This window comes from Brassica oleracea, chromosome C1 (assembly GCF_000695525.1).
Source record: "Brassica oleracea var. oleracea cultivar TO1000 chromosome C1, BOL, whole genome shotgun sequence".
Classification (NCBI taxonomy): domain Eukaryota; kingdom Viridiplantae; phylum Streptophyta; class Magnoliopsida; order Brassicales; family Brassicaceae; genus Brassica; species Brassica oleracea.
In genome coordinates this window covers 41,596,352-41,613,492 of record NC_027748.1, presented here as the reverse complement: position 1 = coordinate 41,613,492, position 17,141 = coordinate 41,596,352, and the positions used below count along the sequence as shown (strand labels likewise).

General features: G+C 32.7%; 5 protein-coding genes across 5 annotated transcripts; 1 reads left to right on the top strand and 4 right to left on the bottom strand.

The window, feature by feature from the left end:
- Window positions 1-1,201: 1,201 nt before the first annotated feature.
- On the bottom strand, window positions 1,202-3,290 carry LOC106297602 (cytochrome b561 and DOMON domain-containing protein At3g07570-like). The gene is made up of 4 exons (XM_013733813.1): window positions 3,033-3,290; window positions 2,557-2,962; window positions 1,586-1,878; window positions 1,202-1,490 (listed from the first exon to the last, which is right to left on the bottom strand). The coding sequence occupies exons 1-4, from the start codon at window positions 3,219-3,221 to the stop codon at window positions 1,260-1,262; spliced, it is 1,119 nt and encodes a 372-aa protein (XP_013589267.1). The 5' UTR covers window positions 3,222-3,290; the 3' UTR covers window positions 1,202-1,259.
- Window positions 3,291-4,097: 807 nt separating this feature from the next.
- LOC106297611 (cytochrome b561 and DOMON domain-containing protein At3g07570-like) lies at window positions 4,098-6,006 on the bottom strand. The gene is made up of 3 exons (XM_013733819.1): window positions 5,818-6,006; window positions 4,753-5,158; window positions 4,098-4,273 (listed from the first exon to the last, which is right to left on the bottom strand). Exons 1-3 carry the CDS (start codon window positions 6,004-6,006, stop codon window positions 4,116-4,118), a joined length of 753 nt encoding a protein of 250 aa, XP_013589273.1. The 3' UTR covers window positions 4,098-4,115.
- A 1,899-nt stretch (window positions 6,007-7,905) lies between these two features.
- On the top strand, window positions 7,906-8,802 carry LOC106343459 (probable small nuclear ribonucleoprotein Sm D1). The gene is made up of 4 exons (XM_013782683.1): window positions 7,906-7,989; window positions 8,087-8,163; window positions 8,243-8,434; window positions 8,516-8,802. Exons 1-4 carry the CDS (start codon window positions 7,976-7,978, stop codon window positions 8,587-8,589), a joined length of 357 nt encoding a protein of 118 aa, XP_013638137.1. The 5' UTR covers window positions 7,906-7,975; the 3' UTR covers window positions 8,590-8,802.
- Window positions 8,803-8,878: 76 nt separating this feature from the next.
- Window positions 8,879-9,752, bottom strand: LOC106343449 (early nodulin-75-like). Its single transcript, XM_013782671.1, has 3 exons — window positions 9,612-9,752; window positions 9,404-9,482; window positions 8,879-9,319 (listed from the first exon to the last, which is right to left on the bottom strand). The coding sequence occupies exons 1-3, from the start codon at window positions 9,615-9,617 to the stop codon at window positions 8,898-8,900; spliced, it is 507 nt and encodes a 168-aa protein (XP_013638125.1). The 5' UTR covers window positions 9,618-9,752; the 3' UTR covers window positions 8,879-8,897.
- Window positions 9,753-10,370: 618 nt separating this feature from the next.
- LOC106300723 (probable glycosyltransferase At3g07620) lies at window positions 10,371-12,559 on the bottom strand. The gene is made up of 4 exons (XM_013736932.1): window positions 12,335-12,559; window positions 11,592-11,791; window positions 11,167-11,518; window positions 10,371-11,059 (listed from the first exon to the last, which is right to left on the bottom strand). Exons 1-4 carry the CDS (start codon window positions 12,503-12,505, stop codon window positions 10,400-10,402), a joined length of 1,383 nt encoding a protein of 460 aa, XP_013592386.1. The 5' UTR covers window positions 12,506-12,559; the 3' UTR covers window positions 10,371-10,399.
- Between the last annotated feature and the right edge of the window lie 4,582 nt (window positions 12,560-17,141).

The window sequence follows — 17,141 nt, the reverse complement described above, 5'->3', positions numbered from 1 at the left end:
TGTTAATTGATTAAAATTACATAAAGATAACATTTTGAAATCTCATGTATATGTAGTTTACAAAAGAAACAAATCTTAAAAATTATTTAATATTTTATTTTTAATTAGTAATATGTTTTGAAGTATCTCGTAATTTATATGTATAAAATAAATAAATATTTTTGTAAAATAATATGTTTTATTTTAGTTAGAACTTTGATTTTGGATATAAAAATGGATTAGTCTAGTTACTTATTTTGTGAGAATATCCAGTATATTTTGATGAACAAAATTATTAATATTAAGATTATTTTTTAACAAATTTTTTAATTAAACCTTTGATTTTGGATAAAATAAATTGCATTATTTCAGTTACTAATTTTGAGCTACATATATTCCATCAAATTAAGTACAATTATTTTTGATTTTATGAACCAAACCAAATTGATTTTATTTATTGTATTAGCTCAGCTTTTCATCTTAGATGTATAAGTATATTTTATAAATATATTTTTAATATTAAGATTATTTTTTGTTAATTTCCCTTTTTATAAATCTCACATATATATATATATATATTTAAAATCATTTTTAACCATATTAATATTTCCTTTTAATTATATATGCTAATTGAATTTTTTTTAAAGGAAACTAAATTAAAATATAATTAGCAGAAACAAATAAATAAAAGGGAATGTTTTAATAATGTAGTTATATTAGATGTAATATTTTTAATTAATTAAGAGTACCTCCTTAATCATGAGTGCAAGTGACACGTAAGAAACAGACTTATAGAGATATCTACATTTAAATATTTAAGAGCCCATGACAAGGCCTAACCACTTGGATTGTGTGTAAATAGATGGATCGAACTATGTGTGGTGAAACTCGATCTTAATCATTAGATTAAAGCTTATAACTTCTAATTGTTTTATGTTTATCATGTTGAGTCGTTTGATTAGTTTGAGGATCTCAGATTTGAACAAGACTAATCTTTAAGGCATGCAAAAGTGATCAGGTTTCTTTATTATCAAAAACATTTAGAGTGATAGAAAATGTCTACACTGAAGGTTCATCATTGGTATTATACTAATATCGTGAAAATACTAATAATTAAAAATAAAATATCAAAAACTTAATTCTTGAAATACCAAATACTGTAAGTAAAAATGACAAGAAGAGAAAAACATATCATTCAAGTGATCAGTCAATAAATGTTCAATACATCACACTGTCCTATCGAAGATCAATTTCATGGCAAGAAATTTTTAAATAAAAGTTCATTTGTTCATTAGCTTTCTAACTTCTAATCCAGTAGCAGCCAAAGCTAAGACACCAACCGCAGAACCGTAACCAGCGTTCCAAGAAGAGCCAGCTTTAGCCAAATGAATACCGTAAAAGATGTTACAAATAGCGAGTATTATCAAAGCTCTTCCTATGTTGTGATGATACCAGTTCCAATATTTCCTGTATTTCGATTCTTTGTCTGGTCGAGCAAGCAACGCTAGTACCTGTAATGCCGATAAACAAAACCAGTTTTATGTTGATTTTATGTTTTTTTCTTTTTGGTAGTTTACTCTAGTTTTGAGCGTGAAAGAAGATGAACCTGGAGACCACCCATGACGAGTATTGTTATCCCAAGGGCTTTGTGCGTGGAAACATTACTAGCGTTGGTTCGGTTTTCAAGAATCAAACCGCAAATGATACCAGTTAAGCCTAGGAGAAAGCCAATGATCTGGATAGCGATATGAGAATAGAACCAAGTTGGCTCCCATTGCTTCATGTGTCGAGCAACTATGGCGCCGATGATGATTAGTATTCCCCAGCCAATCATGTTCATTAGCCCATGTGTCTTCCTTAGCTTAGAGTGTGGTGAACCCTTAACCACACTTTGCGAACCTTTTAATTCATCAATGGAAACAAAAAAAGCATTACTCTATGAAACAAGAACATACCAAATTTTTTAGTCTGCCACAATATCATTTTGCTGCACCATGATTTTTTTTTTGTTAAATTTTTTTTGCCACTAGATATTGAAGGATATTTTATGATTTTAAAATGTAAAAAAAAAGAAGATCTATTATAGTATTAGCATGATTGTTTGTTGGAACATTGATAATGTATTTTTGTTAATTAGTAGTAATATATATTTTGAAAAATATATGAGAGGTTGTAGTAGTTGGGCAAGAGAGACCAAGTGTATTGAAAATAGGGTGGGTGTGATGTGAAAATGACTCCAACATAATCGTTTCAGAAGAATACTACAAACTTGTACCAGTTCCTAATCGTCATCATCACCAATGTGGTTATTTTCTTAACGTCAGAGATGTGTTTTAAAAAAAAAGAAGAAAAATAGATTTGATTAAATTTATAATATCATATCGTGAGAAAGCAACAATACCAAATTCGTATTTGTTTATACTCGTGACCACTGATCAGACTGTCTCATTGAGATAGGTGGCGATCATTAACCAGTCAAATAATGGATTAATTAAATATTGACTTAATTAATCAGTCAAATAAACTAAGACTAAACAAGCTGTATTAAAAAAAGGTCATGCATTGGCTAATGCTTACCTGTATTATAATTGATGGTGGTGGTGGTCATGGATTGGTGCTCTCTCAACCTAAACCCCGGCGAAGCCGGGAAGAATCCGGCAGGTCCCTTAGCGTAAAGAATGCTCTGCCGCGGCGTCTCCGCCGTTAACTGAAAACTCATGTAAAGACGAGACGACACTGACTCGATCTTTAAAGAACCGTTGACGATCACTAAGTCTCCTTGGTCAGGCGTTACTTCTCCCGGAGACTGTCCTCCGAGAAAGTATTGTTTCGCCTGTCCTCCCCCGCCGCCGGGAGGTAACCAACCGACGACGGCGCTGGATCCGATCATTTGACCGTTGGTTGAGAATCCGATCCCTATGAAGACGCTGGAGTCTGGCGCTGATAAGATGAAGCTCCATGTGTTCTCTAACGTTCTAGCATACTTTATGATATATCAAGATTTAATATGATTTAAAAAAAAAAGAAGTTGAGAAGTGGAGGATAGGACTTACTCGAAGGATGTAGTTCTGAGCAGTCCATGCTTCGACGCATTGAAGGAGGCTTGAGTTGAAGGTGAGGTCGTTGAGTGGTAGAGCTGAACTGCATGATTCAGTAGCTTGCTGAATGGTGAGCGGTAGAAATTGAAGAACGACCAAGGTGAAGAAGATGAAGGAAACTGAGGAATCAAGACTCATCTTCATCTCTCTGGATCTGAAAGATGAAAGTAGTGGAGGATCATGATGATGACGACGAAAATGTATTATATATGATATGAGAGATAGTGTGTAAAGAAGGAAGTAGTAGTTGAGAGTTCAACAATTTTTTAAAATACTTCTTTCTGTTGGTAAAAGTACTAACTCTTTTTTACATTTAAAGACTAGTAAAATTTTGAGACTTGGGAAGCAAGTTTCATTATCTCTCTCACTCTCGTTGCGTAAATTGTGGGAAATATTGAAATGTGCTCGTTACCTTTAAACAAATATCATTTGAAGACCCAAGAGAAAAAAAAAAAAAAAAAAACAAATTTGTTTATGGCAGCTACATGGCGTTTATTGATTGTGTTTGGTTTACAATTTTGTTTCAAATAAAATATTACTTCAGACAATAGAAATTAATTACGGGTTATTGGCTGTTGTATTTTAATGGATTTGAAAATCCGAACTAAATCTAGTGTTATTGGTTCTATGATTTTCAAATCTGTATTAAAATCATGTGTTATTGGTTTAATGATTCATAAATTCTGTATCAAATCAAGTGTTATTCAATCGTACGGATTTACTAATATATTTGATTTTATAATGGATTTGAATGGATTTGTTTGGATTTTTTAGTTAAAAATACAAAGACTCAAATCCGAGGAAAAACCTCCGGATTTGCATATTTTACTTGGATTTATAAATACTATATGGATTTCTAAATCAATCAAAATATATAAACCAATTATCTCACTCCAAAAACAATCACCTTTGTTGTTTAACAAACACAAAAAAAAAATCACAATGCACACAAAACCTCCTTATTCTTTCACCATGAATCGACAATGCATAAGTCACATGAAGATGAATACTGCACGGGAAAATAAAGGAGCAAAGAAATCAGTAGAATTTGAGAGCTACGAGGCTGAGGACAAAGAAGAGAAGAGACGGTGAGAGGCCGTAAGCGGATGAAAGAGAGGGTGCGGGAGACGACGGTGACTGAGCTGCCCCAGTCATCGCTGAACCTGGAGACATGGCTGGTCCAATTGTAGCAGATCCTATTCCAACGAAAAAAGAAATTCATCAACTTATCTTCCCGCGTAACTAATGATATGAAGTATTGAGATGATTATGTGATTTGATTATTTAACCATGATCAATATTGGCTGTACAAAACAAATTTGTAGATAATTAACTCAATTAGGTTTATATACAAGAAGAAACGATTGCAATATTCATTTAATTTTCTTTGCAGTGAAGTTTAGTTGTGTTTGACTTTAAAAATAAGGAACATGTACTGCTAATATAGGTCTTATTCGAGTAAGCACCAATCCGTGACAGACCAGGCTCACTCACGAAGGCTTCACCCGGTTTAGTATAGGGTTTGCCACACGTTGTGTACTAGTTCCAGAAAAATAGTACAATCTTGTACTACTTCATAATCAAATAATGGATTATTTCAAGTTTGACTTTAAGTCTTTAACTAATTAAAACAACTTGAAATGTTTAAAAAGAAAGAGATAGATTCTTGCTTTACCTGTATTATAATTGATGGTCGTGGTGGTCACGAACTGGTGCTCCCTCAACCTAAACTCCGGCGAAGATGGGAAGAAACCAGCAGGACCCATAGCGTAAAGAAGCTTCTCCCGCGGCAGCTCCGCAGTCAACTGGAAACTCATGTAAAGACGCGACGACACTGACTCGATCATTAACGAGCCGTTGACGATCTTTAGGTCTCCTTGATCAGGTATCACATCACCGGGCGACATCCCTCCGAGCAAGTACTGTTTCGCGTCTCCACTCTCGCCGTCCGATGTAATCCACCCGACGATTGCACTGCTTCCAACCATCCGGCCGTTGGTCGAGAATCCGATCGCAATATAGGCATTGGAATCTGGCGTTGATAAGATGAAACTCCACGTGTTTTCCACCGTTTTAGCGTACTGTGCGCGCGAAATTAAAAAAAAACAGTTAATTAGGTAAACGTCAATATATATAAAAAATATTTTATTTGAAAAATGACATAAAAAATGATGCTATTAAGAATACATGTAAAATTTAAGAAGAAATATCGAGCGTTACTTCACTGCATGTATTTAACAGGAAAAAGAAAATATACATTTGATATTTTTTTGTAAATGGATATTCACATATTTAGCGTGCTAAATCATAGCATAGAATTTCCAAATTATTGTTCACAAGTTTGTACAACTAAAATATAAATTTAGTTGATAAATATGATCTACAAGCAGAAGTTTAACATGATTGGGGAGACTAATAAAACTTATTTGACGAAAACAAAATAGTTCAAAACCTATATATGATTAATTTTAGAGATGTCTACTACTTATATTTGATCAACTATATGTCTATCAAAAAAATATAACAAGTTACGCAGTAAAAAAATCACACATTCTGTAGACGCCTTGTGTAAAAGCAACTGTGTATTCTTTATCCTATAATTTCATCGTTGGACAAAATATTAAAATATTTGGTCAACGGACAAACGAAAGTTAACTATCATTTTTTGGTTACTATCATATCTAATGTTAGGTAGTGTAACTCCTAATACTTCAAATATTGAAATGGATATTAAGCTTACTCGGAGGATGTAATTCTGGTCACTCCAAACTTCGACGCATTGAAAGAGGCTCGAGTCGAGAGCGAGGTCCTCGAGAGGTAGAGTTGAATTGCACGAGTCCATAACTTGCTGGCCATTTACTATGGTGGACAGATGTAGAACCTGAATAGCAATTACGCTAAAGATAAAAGAAACGGAGCAAAGCTTCATCCTCGTCATCATCTCTCTGATCGTAAAGGGAAATAAATGGAATGATCCTAATGTATATGACGAAAATGATATATATATATATATAGTGTATGAGAGAGTGTGTGTGTGCGCGCGAGGAACCAGTTGAAAAAAATAATAAAGTGTAAACAATTGTGCTGATAGAGTTACAAGTTTCAGCTCGTTTCTGATTTCGTTTGCCACATTCATTGACTGAGATTAACTGAAATGAAGTTTTCAGACCAAAACATTAATATAAATATAATTTATTTCTATCTCAGTTTACAATCAGGGAAGGGATGTAGCAAATTTGACAACATGTGGCACAACATATGAGATAACCAAGTTTTCAACCAAATGTGCATAGGGAAATTTCTCAATTTTCTATAAAGCTAATAAAAATTAACTTTTGTATGTGGCACTTACTATTAGTGATATGTATCCCACATCGGGAATTATAAGAGACATTAAGTAATATATAAAAGGTTAGGATGAATCCATTAATCGCCAATTGGTTTTAAGTTAGAAGCTCATAATAAACCCGAATCTAACATGGTATCAGAGCCCAGATCCTAAATACCTTAAACTCCTAATTAAAAATTAAAATTAACCCTTCTGGCCGGGTATAAAGGTCGTGATTAACCCTTCCAACCGGGTATAAAGATTGTGTTAAATTCGCTCGACCGAGTATAAATGTCCTAAAGTTCCGAGATTTTTGGCCGAAAGAGCCATCATCTCGAGAAAGGGTATTAGAGATATGTATCCCACATCGGGAATTCTAAGGAACATTAAGTAATATATAAAGGGTTAGGGTCAATCCACTAATCGCCAATTGGTTTTAAGTTGGAAAAGTTGGAAGCCCATAATAAACCCGAATCTAACACTTACTCCACCTAAGTCTCACCTGATACAATCAGGATTCAGGGGTGAATAAAGAAAATATAACAACGTTTGGCACAACATAGTAGATAGCTAAGTTTTAACCAAATGTACCTGGGGCATTTCCTCAACTATTATAAAAATAAAGATCTTTTTTTGCATGTGGCACTTGCTCCTAGTGCCGGCTCTAATGGGTGCAACCGTTATGGGTCCAATCCCATTCTCTCTCGTGTTATAGTAATTAAGGGTTCCATTTTTCAATATATACATATTTTTAATATAAAAATATTCTTTTTAACAAAACAGAAAGTCCCAAAACTATTATATTTTAAAAAAATAATTAAAAATATATTAAATATTACTCACAAACTCTTATAAAGTAAAATTTTAGTAAAAATTGTAATATAATATATTTTTTTAAGGACCCAAAAATTTTAAACCCTAGTGTTCAAATGATACATTGAACCGGCCTGCTTGGTCCACTAAGTCTTGCTCCACCTAAGTCTAACCTAGGTCCTTCCCTGGTTTACAATAGTTTAATACTTGGATTCCATTGACAAACAAAAAAAATACTGTAATAGTTGGATTCAACTATAGTAATAACTTTACACCAAAAAAAACTATAGTAGTAACTTTTACAACTTTTAAACGGTCCATCAAGTAAAAACGACCCTAGGGAGGATCTCTCACTATCACATTTCGTAAGACAGAAAAGGAGCGATGCATTTGTTGTAAACCACTTATCGCAAAATGTGAACGTCATTGCTTGTTAAACCTTCTAGTTTGGGTTTTTACACTTTCAGGGACCACAAAGCAAACCCGCGCTTTCGTTAATACGCCGCGTTTTCTCGAATTTACGGTTCGGGTTTTCGTGGAATTGAAATTCGGTCCTCTTTATATTAATTTTCCGGTTAGCTAAACCAAGCGACCAGATATTGATGGGCCTTAGTACATTGGATTTTCGGCCCAAATATTTTGTTAAGCTGATATTGGATCCAAAATCCACTGCCAAAGAAGAGTTTTTAGGGTTCCTCCACAGCTTCTTCTTCTTCTTCTTCTTCTTCTTCTTCTTCTTCCCCACACCCACCCAAAGATGAAGCTCGTCAGGTACTTTCTCAGTTTTATCGTATGGATCCCGTTCCCATTCTTAATTGCCTGAGCTGATCTGTGTTTAATCGTTTCGTTTCCGGTTGGAATCGATTAGGTTTTTGATGAAGTTGAACAACGAAACTGTATCGATCGAGCTGAAGAACGGGACCGTGGTCCATGGAACCATCACTGGTAAGATCTTGAGAATATACAGTTTAGATTCACTCGCCTCAAGTTTGTTAGTTTAAGCTTGGTTGAGATTTTGTTATAGGTGTTGATGTGAGCATGAACACTCACTTGAAGACGGTTAAGATGACTCTCAAGGGGAAGAACCCAGTGACAATGGACCATCTGAGCTTGAGGGGTAACAACATCCGCTACTACATTCTTCCTGATAGCTTGAACCTCGAGACTTTGCTCGTTGAAGACACTCCTCGTCTTAAACCCAAGAAGCCTGTTGCTGGTATATAATGATTGATTGATCTCTTCTTCTGTATAACCGTAAGACTCCTTTTATCAACTCTTTGTTTCTTGTCGTCTGTAGGGAAGCCTGTGGGACGAGGCCGTGGACGTGGTGGTCGTGGCCGTGGTGGTGCCGGTCGTGGCAGAGGTCGTTAAGGTGAGTCACTAGCAACCGCTGGCAAAGGAATACATCTTGATTAAGAGATTGATTGCTCGTAAGGAAGTTACTATTTGCAACTCCATGGTTAAGCTTTTCATGTTATAAGAGCATGTACAAGTAAAGAATTTGCGTTGATTAGGAGCTCAAGGCTTTTTTTTTCATTCATGTGACAAAACCTGCCTATTAAAATGCGTTAACATGTTTCAACACTTGGTATAGAAGAACCTGACTATTAAAGTGCGTTAACATGCTGAAACACTTAAGTATATGAGAAAAAAAATGTTGATCTCTTCCGATAGTCTTCTCATAGGATCGTGCAATTAGGCTCGTGGTTATAGACTGGTTCCCCGATATAGTCCCTTGCATTATACCCGTAGGGATCACATGGGTAATGATAGGATGATGGCACACCGTATCCATAAGGCCATGGTTGTTGATGACATGGTGGATGACAATGACATGGCTCTTGTTTCTCCTCCTCGGGCTTTTTCTCATCTGGTTTTTTCTCCTCGGGCTTTGCCTCATCTGGTTTCTTCTCTTCGGGTTTCTTTTCTTCTGGCTTCTTCTCTTCATCGGGCTTGGGTGGTTCGACTTTGTTTACGCTTACAAGCTCCGCACATGCTACCTTCCTCCTCAGTGTGTTGGTTAGACCAATCATATCGACTTCAACACCGGTTACCTCGATCTGGTTCCTGTGATCTCCCTTTATTTCCACAGCCGACACACCTATAAGACATTACATTTAACTCTTTTAGATTCAACAAGAATTATGAGAATCGGTTTCTCTAACGGTTTTTGTTTCGTTGTTACCTTTAAACTTAACTGCAGTTTTCATTGCTTTTGCTCGGGCTTTGTCATCAGTCATGGTAACTCTTATCAAGATCTTTTGCTGCACACAATCAGAAAACCTCTTAACATCACAATAGAATACTCTTTTAAACATACACAAGAGTATCCAAGACATTACTTGTTATGAGTAGAGTATGTATCCAAGACATTACTTGTTACGAGTACATACCTTCATGTTCTTGTTATCTTCTTAGCGACCGGTATGGATGATTAAAGATGATTTGCTTGAGAACTCTCTTTGAATGTTTTGATAGTTTTTTTTTTTGTCTCGGAGATTTTGTGGTCTTCTTTAGATCACAAGTTTGTAGAAATATAAATAATGGAATGAGTTTATAGTTTTTATTTGTTTCATGAGTCATTGTCACGTACCAACAGAATCGTATAGTCTGAATTTCGTAGGCATAATGTTTTCTTGATTCTTAGTTGTCGATCGGTGGTACACGCTTATTGTCAACTCTAAAAATTTTAAAGACCAAAACCTTTGGTTATTTGATTTGGTCAAAAATTAGTGTAAATAATGATACAAAAGTAATATTTGTTTATGACACGAGAATTAGTCAATATATGTATAATGATGATTAATAACTTTGTTGAATAAATAATCCAGCTGTGATGCAACAATTATGGAACCATGGTGTCCAAGTCTTCCATGTCTTGGTCTCCTCTAGACTACATGTTTCCCTCTACGTTTCAACTAATCTGTCATCCATTTTGTATTAAACAAATACTATATGCTTGACTTGACATGTGCATGCTCATAGCCATGTTCGTTTTTCTAGTCTTAATGAAGCAATTAGGTTGATCAAAAAAAAAAAAAAAATGAAGCAATTAGGTTTAAACTTATGCTATAATTAGCATTTTTCAACTTCTCGAGGTTGACGTATGATTACAAATTTACAATCGATTGGGGTTTGGGAATTGTCACAAATGAGTGCTATAATCAGATTAAACATTTAATCAGAACAATTTAACATTTAATCTTCTTAACCAAATAGAATGTATAATCATATTAAACACATCATATCTCTTTGGAGGATCATTAACCAATATATGCCTCTGCACTTGCTTCACTCCCTCGTATAGCTTCTTGTACCGATCCTCCGGTATATCCATCAATATTCTTTTTAGTTCCGGTATTTCCTTAACCGATACCGAAACCGAAAATTTCTCCCAATTCAAAACATCACTAAACGGTAAAACATAATTTTCCGAGATAAGAACCGGTACACATCCACTATATATCGCCTCCGGTACTCTCGGACTAGCCACCTCGTGGCCGCTAGGACAAATACAAAACCGGCTTTTCCTCATCATCTCTTTGTAATCTAATTCGCCCGGTAGGTCCTCGTAAACCAGAATGTCTTTGTCCTTTTCTTTCCAGTGGTTTAGAAGAACCGGACGAATTTTTCCATGTGATTGTCCAGCAAAGAAAGCCAGTGTTGTTCGAGACATCGGGTCTAAACCGCCGGTTAAGTTGTTGATTTCTCCGGTTTGTAAATTAATTTCAGGAAATGGAGCATCTTTCTCCGGATTGAAATATTCTGATATATTGGCGTTACATAATACTCTTATGGAATTGAAAAATAGCTTCTTTACGTACCATGTTGCCCTATGTCCCTGTAATAATATAATTGAATGTAAGCTTATTACACTAAGGAACGACTTTGATTGTGACCAAAATATTTTTAACCAGACACTAACAAATAAACAGAAGAACAACTTACCCAGTCATGGCAAGACAACATGAAGTGATCAAAACCATCGCTTGAGTTCCAATACGGATATTTCTCGGAAATAATCTGAACATAGTCAACGATGACACGTTCCAAGACAGCCTTGTCTCGAACAACTGGATCGAAGAGGTGGTGAAGAATCATGACAACACTAAAAGGTAAGAAGTAGACATGAGCCTTGTCGGGATCTCGGGTTCGATATGTAAGAACATCGTTTCCCATAAAGTTTAGGAACAATCCTTCCATGGAGTATATGTCTTTACAAAGACCATAGTGAAAAATTGGTGGATCTCCTTCTTCATAAACGTATATCTTAAACATCTTCTCCATAAGAAGATAGCTTCTGCCACAAGGAAAGATGTTAATATAGGTAACTTCTATGACAAACATAAACGCATAGGGAATCAAATATTTACCGATGAAATGCATAAGGGTTCCGATAAATCTCGCCATGAGGAACATAGTCTTCATCTCTTAGAGGAGATGATGTTGTAGAATTAGGATTTAGTTGAGCTTCTCTGATCAACGCCCTCGCGGTTGCTAATTCCGCTTCTACTTTCTTGTCTCTTTTCCAGGATAAAGAACCTGGATTTGAACCGTTCCTCTTCCTTTTTTCCTTCAATATACAAAAGCAAAACATAATTATTTATTTTCACTATATGTTACTCACATTAGACACTGATTATTTGCATGTGCATGCATCTACTTTAACGTGGTGTTTTTGGCAAAGGAAGTTACAGCATTTGGTACTTCAAACATAAAATGGTTAGTTAGACACAAGTAAAAATCAGGATTGGATCTGAAGTTGAGACTATAAACATTTTATGGTTAATCTTAATAAAAGGAAATTTCGACAACTAGGCTACTCTACACGAATTATGTATAATAGTTCTATAAAATTTTGGAGTCAAATTAAGCTAATGTTTCATTAGTATATATCTAGAACCATCCCTGGTCGAGAAAGTTTTTTCCGTTTCCATTTGCTTTTGTATTTATATGATGTAGTAGTTTTTTTCCAAATACACAACTCTATGTTAAAAATTTATAGGCAAAATCTCTTTGTATATATAGAAACATAACACAAACAATTAAACCGAAGTTTTAAACATTTATTACAATCAAAATGTGGATGAAAAGGAATAAAGATGGACATATATACCGTGATAAAGGCGGAGGAGAAGGAAGAGGTCCATAGTGAAGAAGATGATGTTGAGAAATAAAGATGGTGAGATGTATTTGGATCCTTTGCGATGAAAATGGCAAATACAACAGCGAAAGTGGCAAATGCCAAGAGAAAGGCGTTCAAGTATTTTGGAAGGTAATCTCTCATCCCTAACTTCCACTTTCTATTTCTTATTCCACTATTATGCTTCGTGTTGGTGTGTTTGCGAGTGAGAGAGTGAAAGATGATGCTGAAACTAAGGAGATCTCGATTGAGTGAGCTAAATAAAGAAAATCATTTGTACACAACACAACACATAATTGCTTCACATTATCGATTTACGAATAATTAACAAAATGTCAAATACATACTCCTTGTTTTTTGGTCTACCATATAAATTACTTCTCACCTTTTTTTTTCTTTCTTTTGTTTCGGTCTTTTTTTCTCCCGAATAATTTGGTTCGAATTTGTTTTTAAGATTTTGGATGATAGAATTTGGAGTTTTTCAAAATTAAAAATATCAATTAAAAGTGTTTTTGACAAAGGAACTAAAATTAGGATGCTTTCATAAACTTAAGTAGGTATTCAAGTAGGGAAAATATTTCATCTGAGTCTAGACTAGGATTTGAATGACAAAATTAGTTTTTTTTTTAATTGGTGTCAATACTAATATATTTATATAATAATATTAAAACTATTTATCTTATAAAATGTAGATACACTTTTTTATTTATTTTCTCCTAAAGAAAACTAAAAGTTGAATTAGTGTTATCATTGCTATAAACCCATAAACTCTGGTTTTTATACAAACTAATGTATTACATAAATTATGATTTTTTAAAAATTGTACATACTAAAATTTATATATTTCATCCATTTTTATTTTTATTTTAGTGTAATCAAACTACGAATAAAAATTGGTATGAAAATAATTGTAAATGATTTATTTATATAAATACATGATACTTGATAATGTAAAAATTCCACCAGGAAAATAGAAAACAAATCCACCAGTATTATGGGCCGCTAGATTATAATATGTTCGGTCCATTAACGTAATTAGAAAAACCTTACGATAATATTGACCCATCACTGTCAACTCCATATTTTCGCTTAGCCAAGACCTGAACTATGGTTCTTTATTGTAGCTCTTTGTTAAGACTCTTTTGCTCAGCTAAATCAAAATCCATGTAACTATGCTTTCCTCTTAGGATTTTTTTATGAGAAACACTTTCATTTCCCTTTTTTTGCGGTTCTTTTTCAAGAAACCTCAAAACATTTGAAAGAGCTTTTTGGGATTCTGGTATAAAAGGTTAGGTTAGGTCAACTCATGAGATGATCTCCTTATGTCACACAGCTAATGATGTCCTCCTAGGAATAGGATATTTAATATTATCGATGTTTTAAGTTGTGATTGGTGGGAGAGGCATATAATAAAGAAATAACAAAAAAATGTTGGTGTGAAGTTCATAGAAAGGCACTAATTAATGAAGAACTAATAAGATAATTAATGTTATCTTAAGGAAAATAAGTGAAGTGTCATCAGCTGCCTCAAATATAAGCCGGTGGTTTTATATTCGAAAATTAAGAATACGATGTTTTTGTACGAGACTTCGGATCGTCCTAGAATCTTATCTAACTAACATTTCAGCATCATATCAACTTGTTGTTTTTGCCCAATCTCTCAGTGCGTCTTATCTTTACCTTTTTCTCTCCTTTTTGCTTCCATTATCGTCGATTTGTATTTTCAAGTTGTATTAATAAATATACAGTTAAAGGTCATGCTTAGTAGGAGTATAAGCTAACTTTACATCCGTTTTGACTAAACACTAACCGTAAAGCTTAACCAAGTTTTACTCAGCTTTATTTCTTATAATGCTTACCGAGCAAAAATGAATAGAATAAGAAAGGAAAGACATTGAGCATTTGAAACATAAAGTTAGGTATATTTTAGAGTGTAATTTAGAATTTAGGAAACTTCTCTAACAATTTTTTTCTAATTTAAGTTTTTTAAAAGTTGTAGAGAAATTCATCAACTAACAAAATCATTCAACAATTTTTGATTGTCTGTTCACGTTTTGCTTCTTTTTTTTTTTTAATTTCTTTTAATCCTTTAAACTTTTTTATGCGAGTCAAATGGGATCATCGACTATGGATTTCGGCAATAAGTAAAACTCTTTTATCTTAATTTATTCATATATTCGATTATTCGTAAAAGAAATGGGTTTAGTGAACCGGTGAACAATAGAATAAAGAAGAAAAGGACAAAAGAGAGTTTTTAATATTGGTGAATAAAATCTAATACTCTGTCTGTTTTCTAAATAGATGATGTTTTAGAGAGTTTTTAATATTTTAAAATAGATGATGTTGTCATATATTAATACATTTTTTAACTTTATCAAAATCTGTGTAACCAATAATATTTTGAAGCATATTTTGTGATTAGTTAAATAACTTTTAGTTTATATTTTAATGATATTTTAAAGATAAAAAACAAGTTTTTTAATAGTTGTGCACAATCCTACAATTTCATGTATTTTGAAACGGGGGAGTACTATCTATACTATTAAAGCAGAATAGGATTGCCATTGATTTTTTTAGTTATTTACAGTGGCATGCCATTACATTTTCTAGATTATTTTTCTATTTTAATAAATTGTTTCCTCTTTTACAATTGGTAGTACATTATGTTAACATATATAATCATTGGATTCTAACTACTTTCCTATCCAAAATTATGTATTCACATTTTTATATAACGAAACGTGTACCATATTTGCAATCCATCATTTTTTTCATTCAAAATTATGTATTGACATTTACAAATATACAAAATGTGTACTATTGTTGCATTCCAACTCTTTTCCCATCCAAAGTTATGGATTCAGCCTTGACGAATTATTAGCTTTAGGAAAATGATATGAACTTAACTTTATGTTCAAACTTTCAATTATCATAAACGTATTACTTAGTAAATTTCAAAATATTTAGTGTAGATATTGTAAACAGATTTCCAAAACTCTTGGCAACACTCAAATTTATATTATAAAATGATTTCAAATTTGGATTTTGGACAAAAATATATGCGGGTCATGGGTTTACGGTTCGGCCTCTATTTTAACATTAATTTCATCTAAATTTAAAAATTTTAATTAAAATTAGTAACTATACTAAGTACTGATTATAAAATGAAATGAGATTCAAAAATGAGAAAGATTAATCAAAACCATTATATATTACATAATAATTAAGAAAAAAAATTATATATAAAGTTATCTATTGACAAAAATAGAAATTTGCATTTTGAAAGATGAGAAATTATAAAATATATTTAAATTTTAATGTATATTTAATTTATTTTTAAGAAACAAAATTAATCCCGCCTTTGAATCAAAATCTAGTTTATATTTAAATATTGTGCACAGTTACATAACAATAATTATCTATATGGTCTCATCGTTACACATACGTATCTAATTTGGCAGATATTTGTTAGTTTTCCCCCTTTCTTTCCCGTCAAGAAAATATCTTTCGTTTTTTTTCTCTAACCAAAAGATATTTTATACTCTACGCCGACCGAAAAAGATATTTTAGTTTTTGTAAGGTCAACGCAAAGGAGAGAGATTTATCATTCATTATTGCGACTTTCTGAGCAAAAAGGCAAAACAATATTACGTACTACTATTAGTTTGTCCCAATAAAAAGTACTACTGGTAGTATATCTGAAACTTAAAGAAGCATTCTGATTCGTCGAAACGCATCGAAAAAGCGAACGCTTGAGAATCCATTATGGTACAGAAGAGCCACTTGGTGAATTCCAAGTCGCGAGTGCATTGTTTTCAGTACGCGCAGTCTTATGACAGAACATAAACTCCTTTTTCTTACTATTATCCCTTCCTTTAATAATATCGTCCGGACCATAAAGAGTTTCTTGCTTTCACTATAAACTAGGAGCAGAATTAGTTTATTTCTATATATTATCGATAATTTTTTTTATATATTTGATAATTTTATTTATATATATACAATATTTTTTGTTGTTATTATATAATTTCTTTCCGATGGATCAGATCAGTTTTTAATAAAAATGATGAAACAAAACTATAATTAATACATCATGGGTTGATCGGATTGGACATTAAACAAATTATAACATAAAAACCTTATTTTTTCCCTCGAACACATTCTTGAAAAAAGTGAACAGTGTTGTTTTCACAGTTGAATTATTTTAACTTTTATCTTGCATATGGTTTTGAAAGCTTTCAAATCAACCATCGAATTGATACATGTCATTTTAATGTTTTAGTCGTATACTTAAGGAAAACTTACATTTTTGTAATTTAAAGTCGTTTTAAAAAATTCAAAATATAACATATAAGAAAAATATAACATATAAGGTGTCCTCATTTTTGTATTTTAAAGTCGTTTTAAAAAAAAATATAACGTATAAGGTTTCCTCATTTTTGTAATTTAATGTCATTTTAAAAATTCAAAATATAACATATAAGAAAAAAATTTAATTTTTTTATTATATGGTTAATGTGATTGTTTATTTTTTTAATAATATAAAATTAAACAAAATGAAGAAGGATGCAAAAATTGTTATCAAATCTTTATTATTCACAATCATTAATTGCCATATATATGTAAATCATATTAGTTATTTAAGGAAAGAATACACACTTCTTATATTTTAGGTTAATATAATGTTCTCTAGTGAACATTAAACAAATTATGACATAAAAATATTATTTTTACCCTCGAACACATTCTTGAAAAAGTGAACAGTATTGTTTTCACAGTT

What these genes read in the sequence shown, in the direction of transcription:
- LOC106297602 (XM_013733813.1), bottom strand. Translation starts at nt 3,221, where the DNA reads ATGAAGATGAGTCTTGATTCCTCAGTTTCCTTCATCTTCTTCACCTTG. An exon ending in CTCAGAACTACATCCTTCGA is followed by an intron (nt 2,963 to 3,032) that starts GTAAGTCCTATC and finishes TATATCATAAAG; the next exon opens with TATGCTAGAACGTTAGAGAA. An exon ending in CACCATCAATTATAATACAG is followed by an intron (nt 1,879 to 2,556) that starts GTAAGCATTAGC and finishes ATGAATTAAAAG; the next exon opens with GTTCGCAAAGTGTGGTTAAG.
- LOC106297611 (XM_013733819.1), bottom strand. Translation starts at nt 6,006, where the DNA reads ATGAAGCTTTGCTCCGTTTCTTTTATCTTTAGCGTAATTGCTATTCAG. An exon ending in ACCAGAATTACATCCTCCGA is followed by an intron (nt 5,159 to 5,817) that starts GTAAGCTTAATA and finishes TCGCGCGCACAG; the next exon opens with TACGCTAAAACGGTGGAAAA. An exon ending in GACCATCAATTATAATACAG is followed by an intron (nt 4,274 to 4,752) that starts GTAAAGCAAGAA and finishes TCGTTGGAATAG; the next exon opens with GATCTGCTACAATTGGACCA.
- LOC106343459 (XM_013782683.1), top strand. An exon ending in GGTCCATGGAACCATCACTG is followed by an intron (nt 8,164 to 8,242) that starts GTAAGATCTTGA and finishes ATTTTGTTATAG; the next exon opens with GTGTTGATGTGAGCATGAAC. An exon ending in ACCCAAGAAGCCTGTTGCTG is followed by an intron (nt 8,435 to 8,515) that starts GTATATAATGAT and finishes TGTCGTCTGTAG; the next exon opens with GGAAGCCTGTGGGACGAGGC.
- LOC106343449 (XM_013782671.1), bottom strand. An exon ending in AACTGCAGTTAAGTTTAAAG is followed by an intron (nt 9,320 to 9,403) that starts GTAACAACGAAA and finishes AATGTCTTATAG; the next exon opens with GTGTGTCGGCTGTGGAAATA.
- LOC106300723 (XM_013736932.1), bottom strand. Translation starts at nt 12,505, where the DNA reads ATGAGAGATTACCTTCCAAAATACTTGAACGCCTTTCTCTTGGCATTT. An exon ending in TCTCCTCCGCCTTTATCACG is followed by an intron (nt 11,792 to 12,334) that starts GTATATATGTCC and finishes TGTATATTGAAG; the next exon opens with GAAAAAAGGAAGAGGAACGG. An exon ending in AACCCTTATGCATTTCATCG is followed by an intron (nt 11,519 to 11,591) that starts GTAAATATTTGA and finishes TCCTTGTGGCAG; the next exon opens with AAGCTATCTTCTTATGGAGA.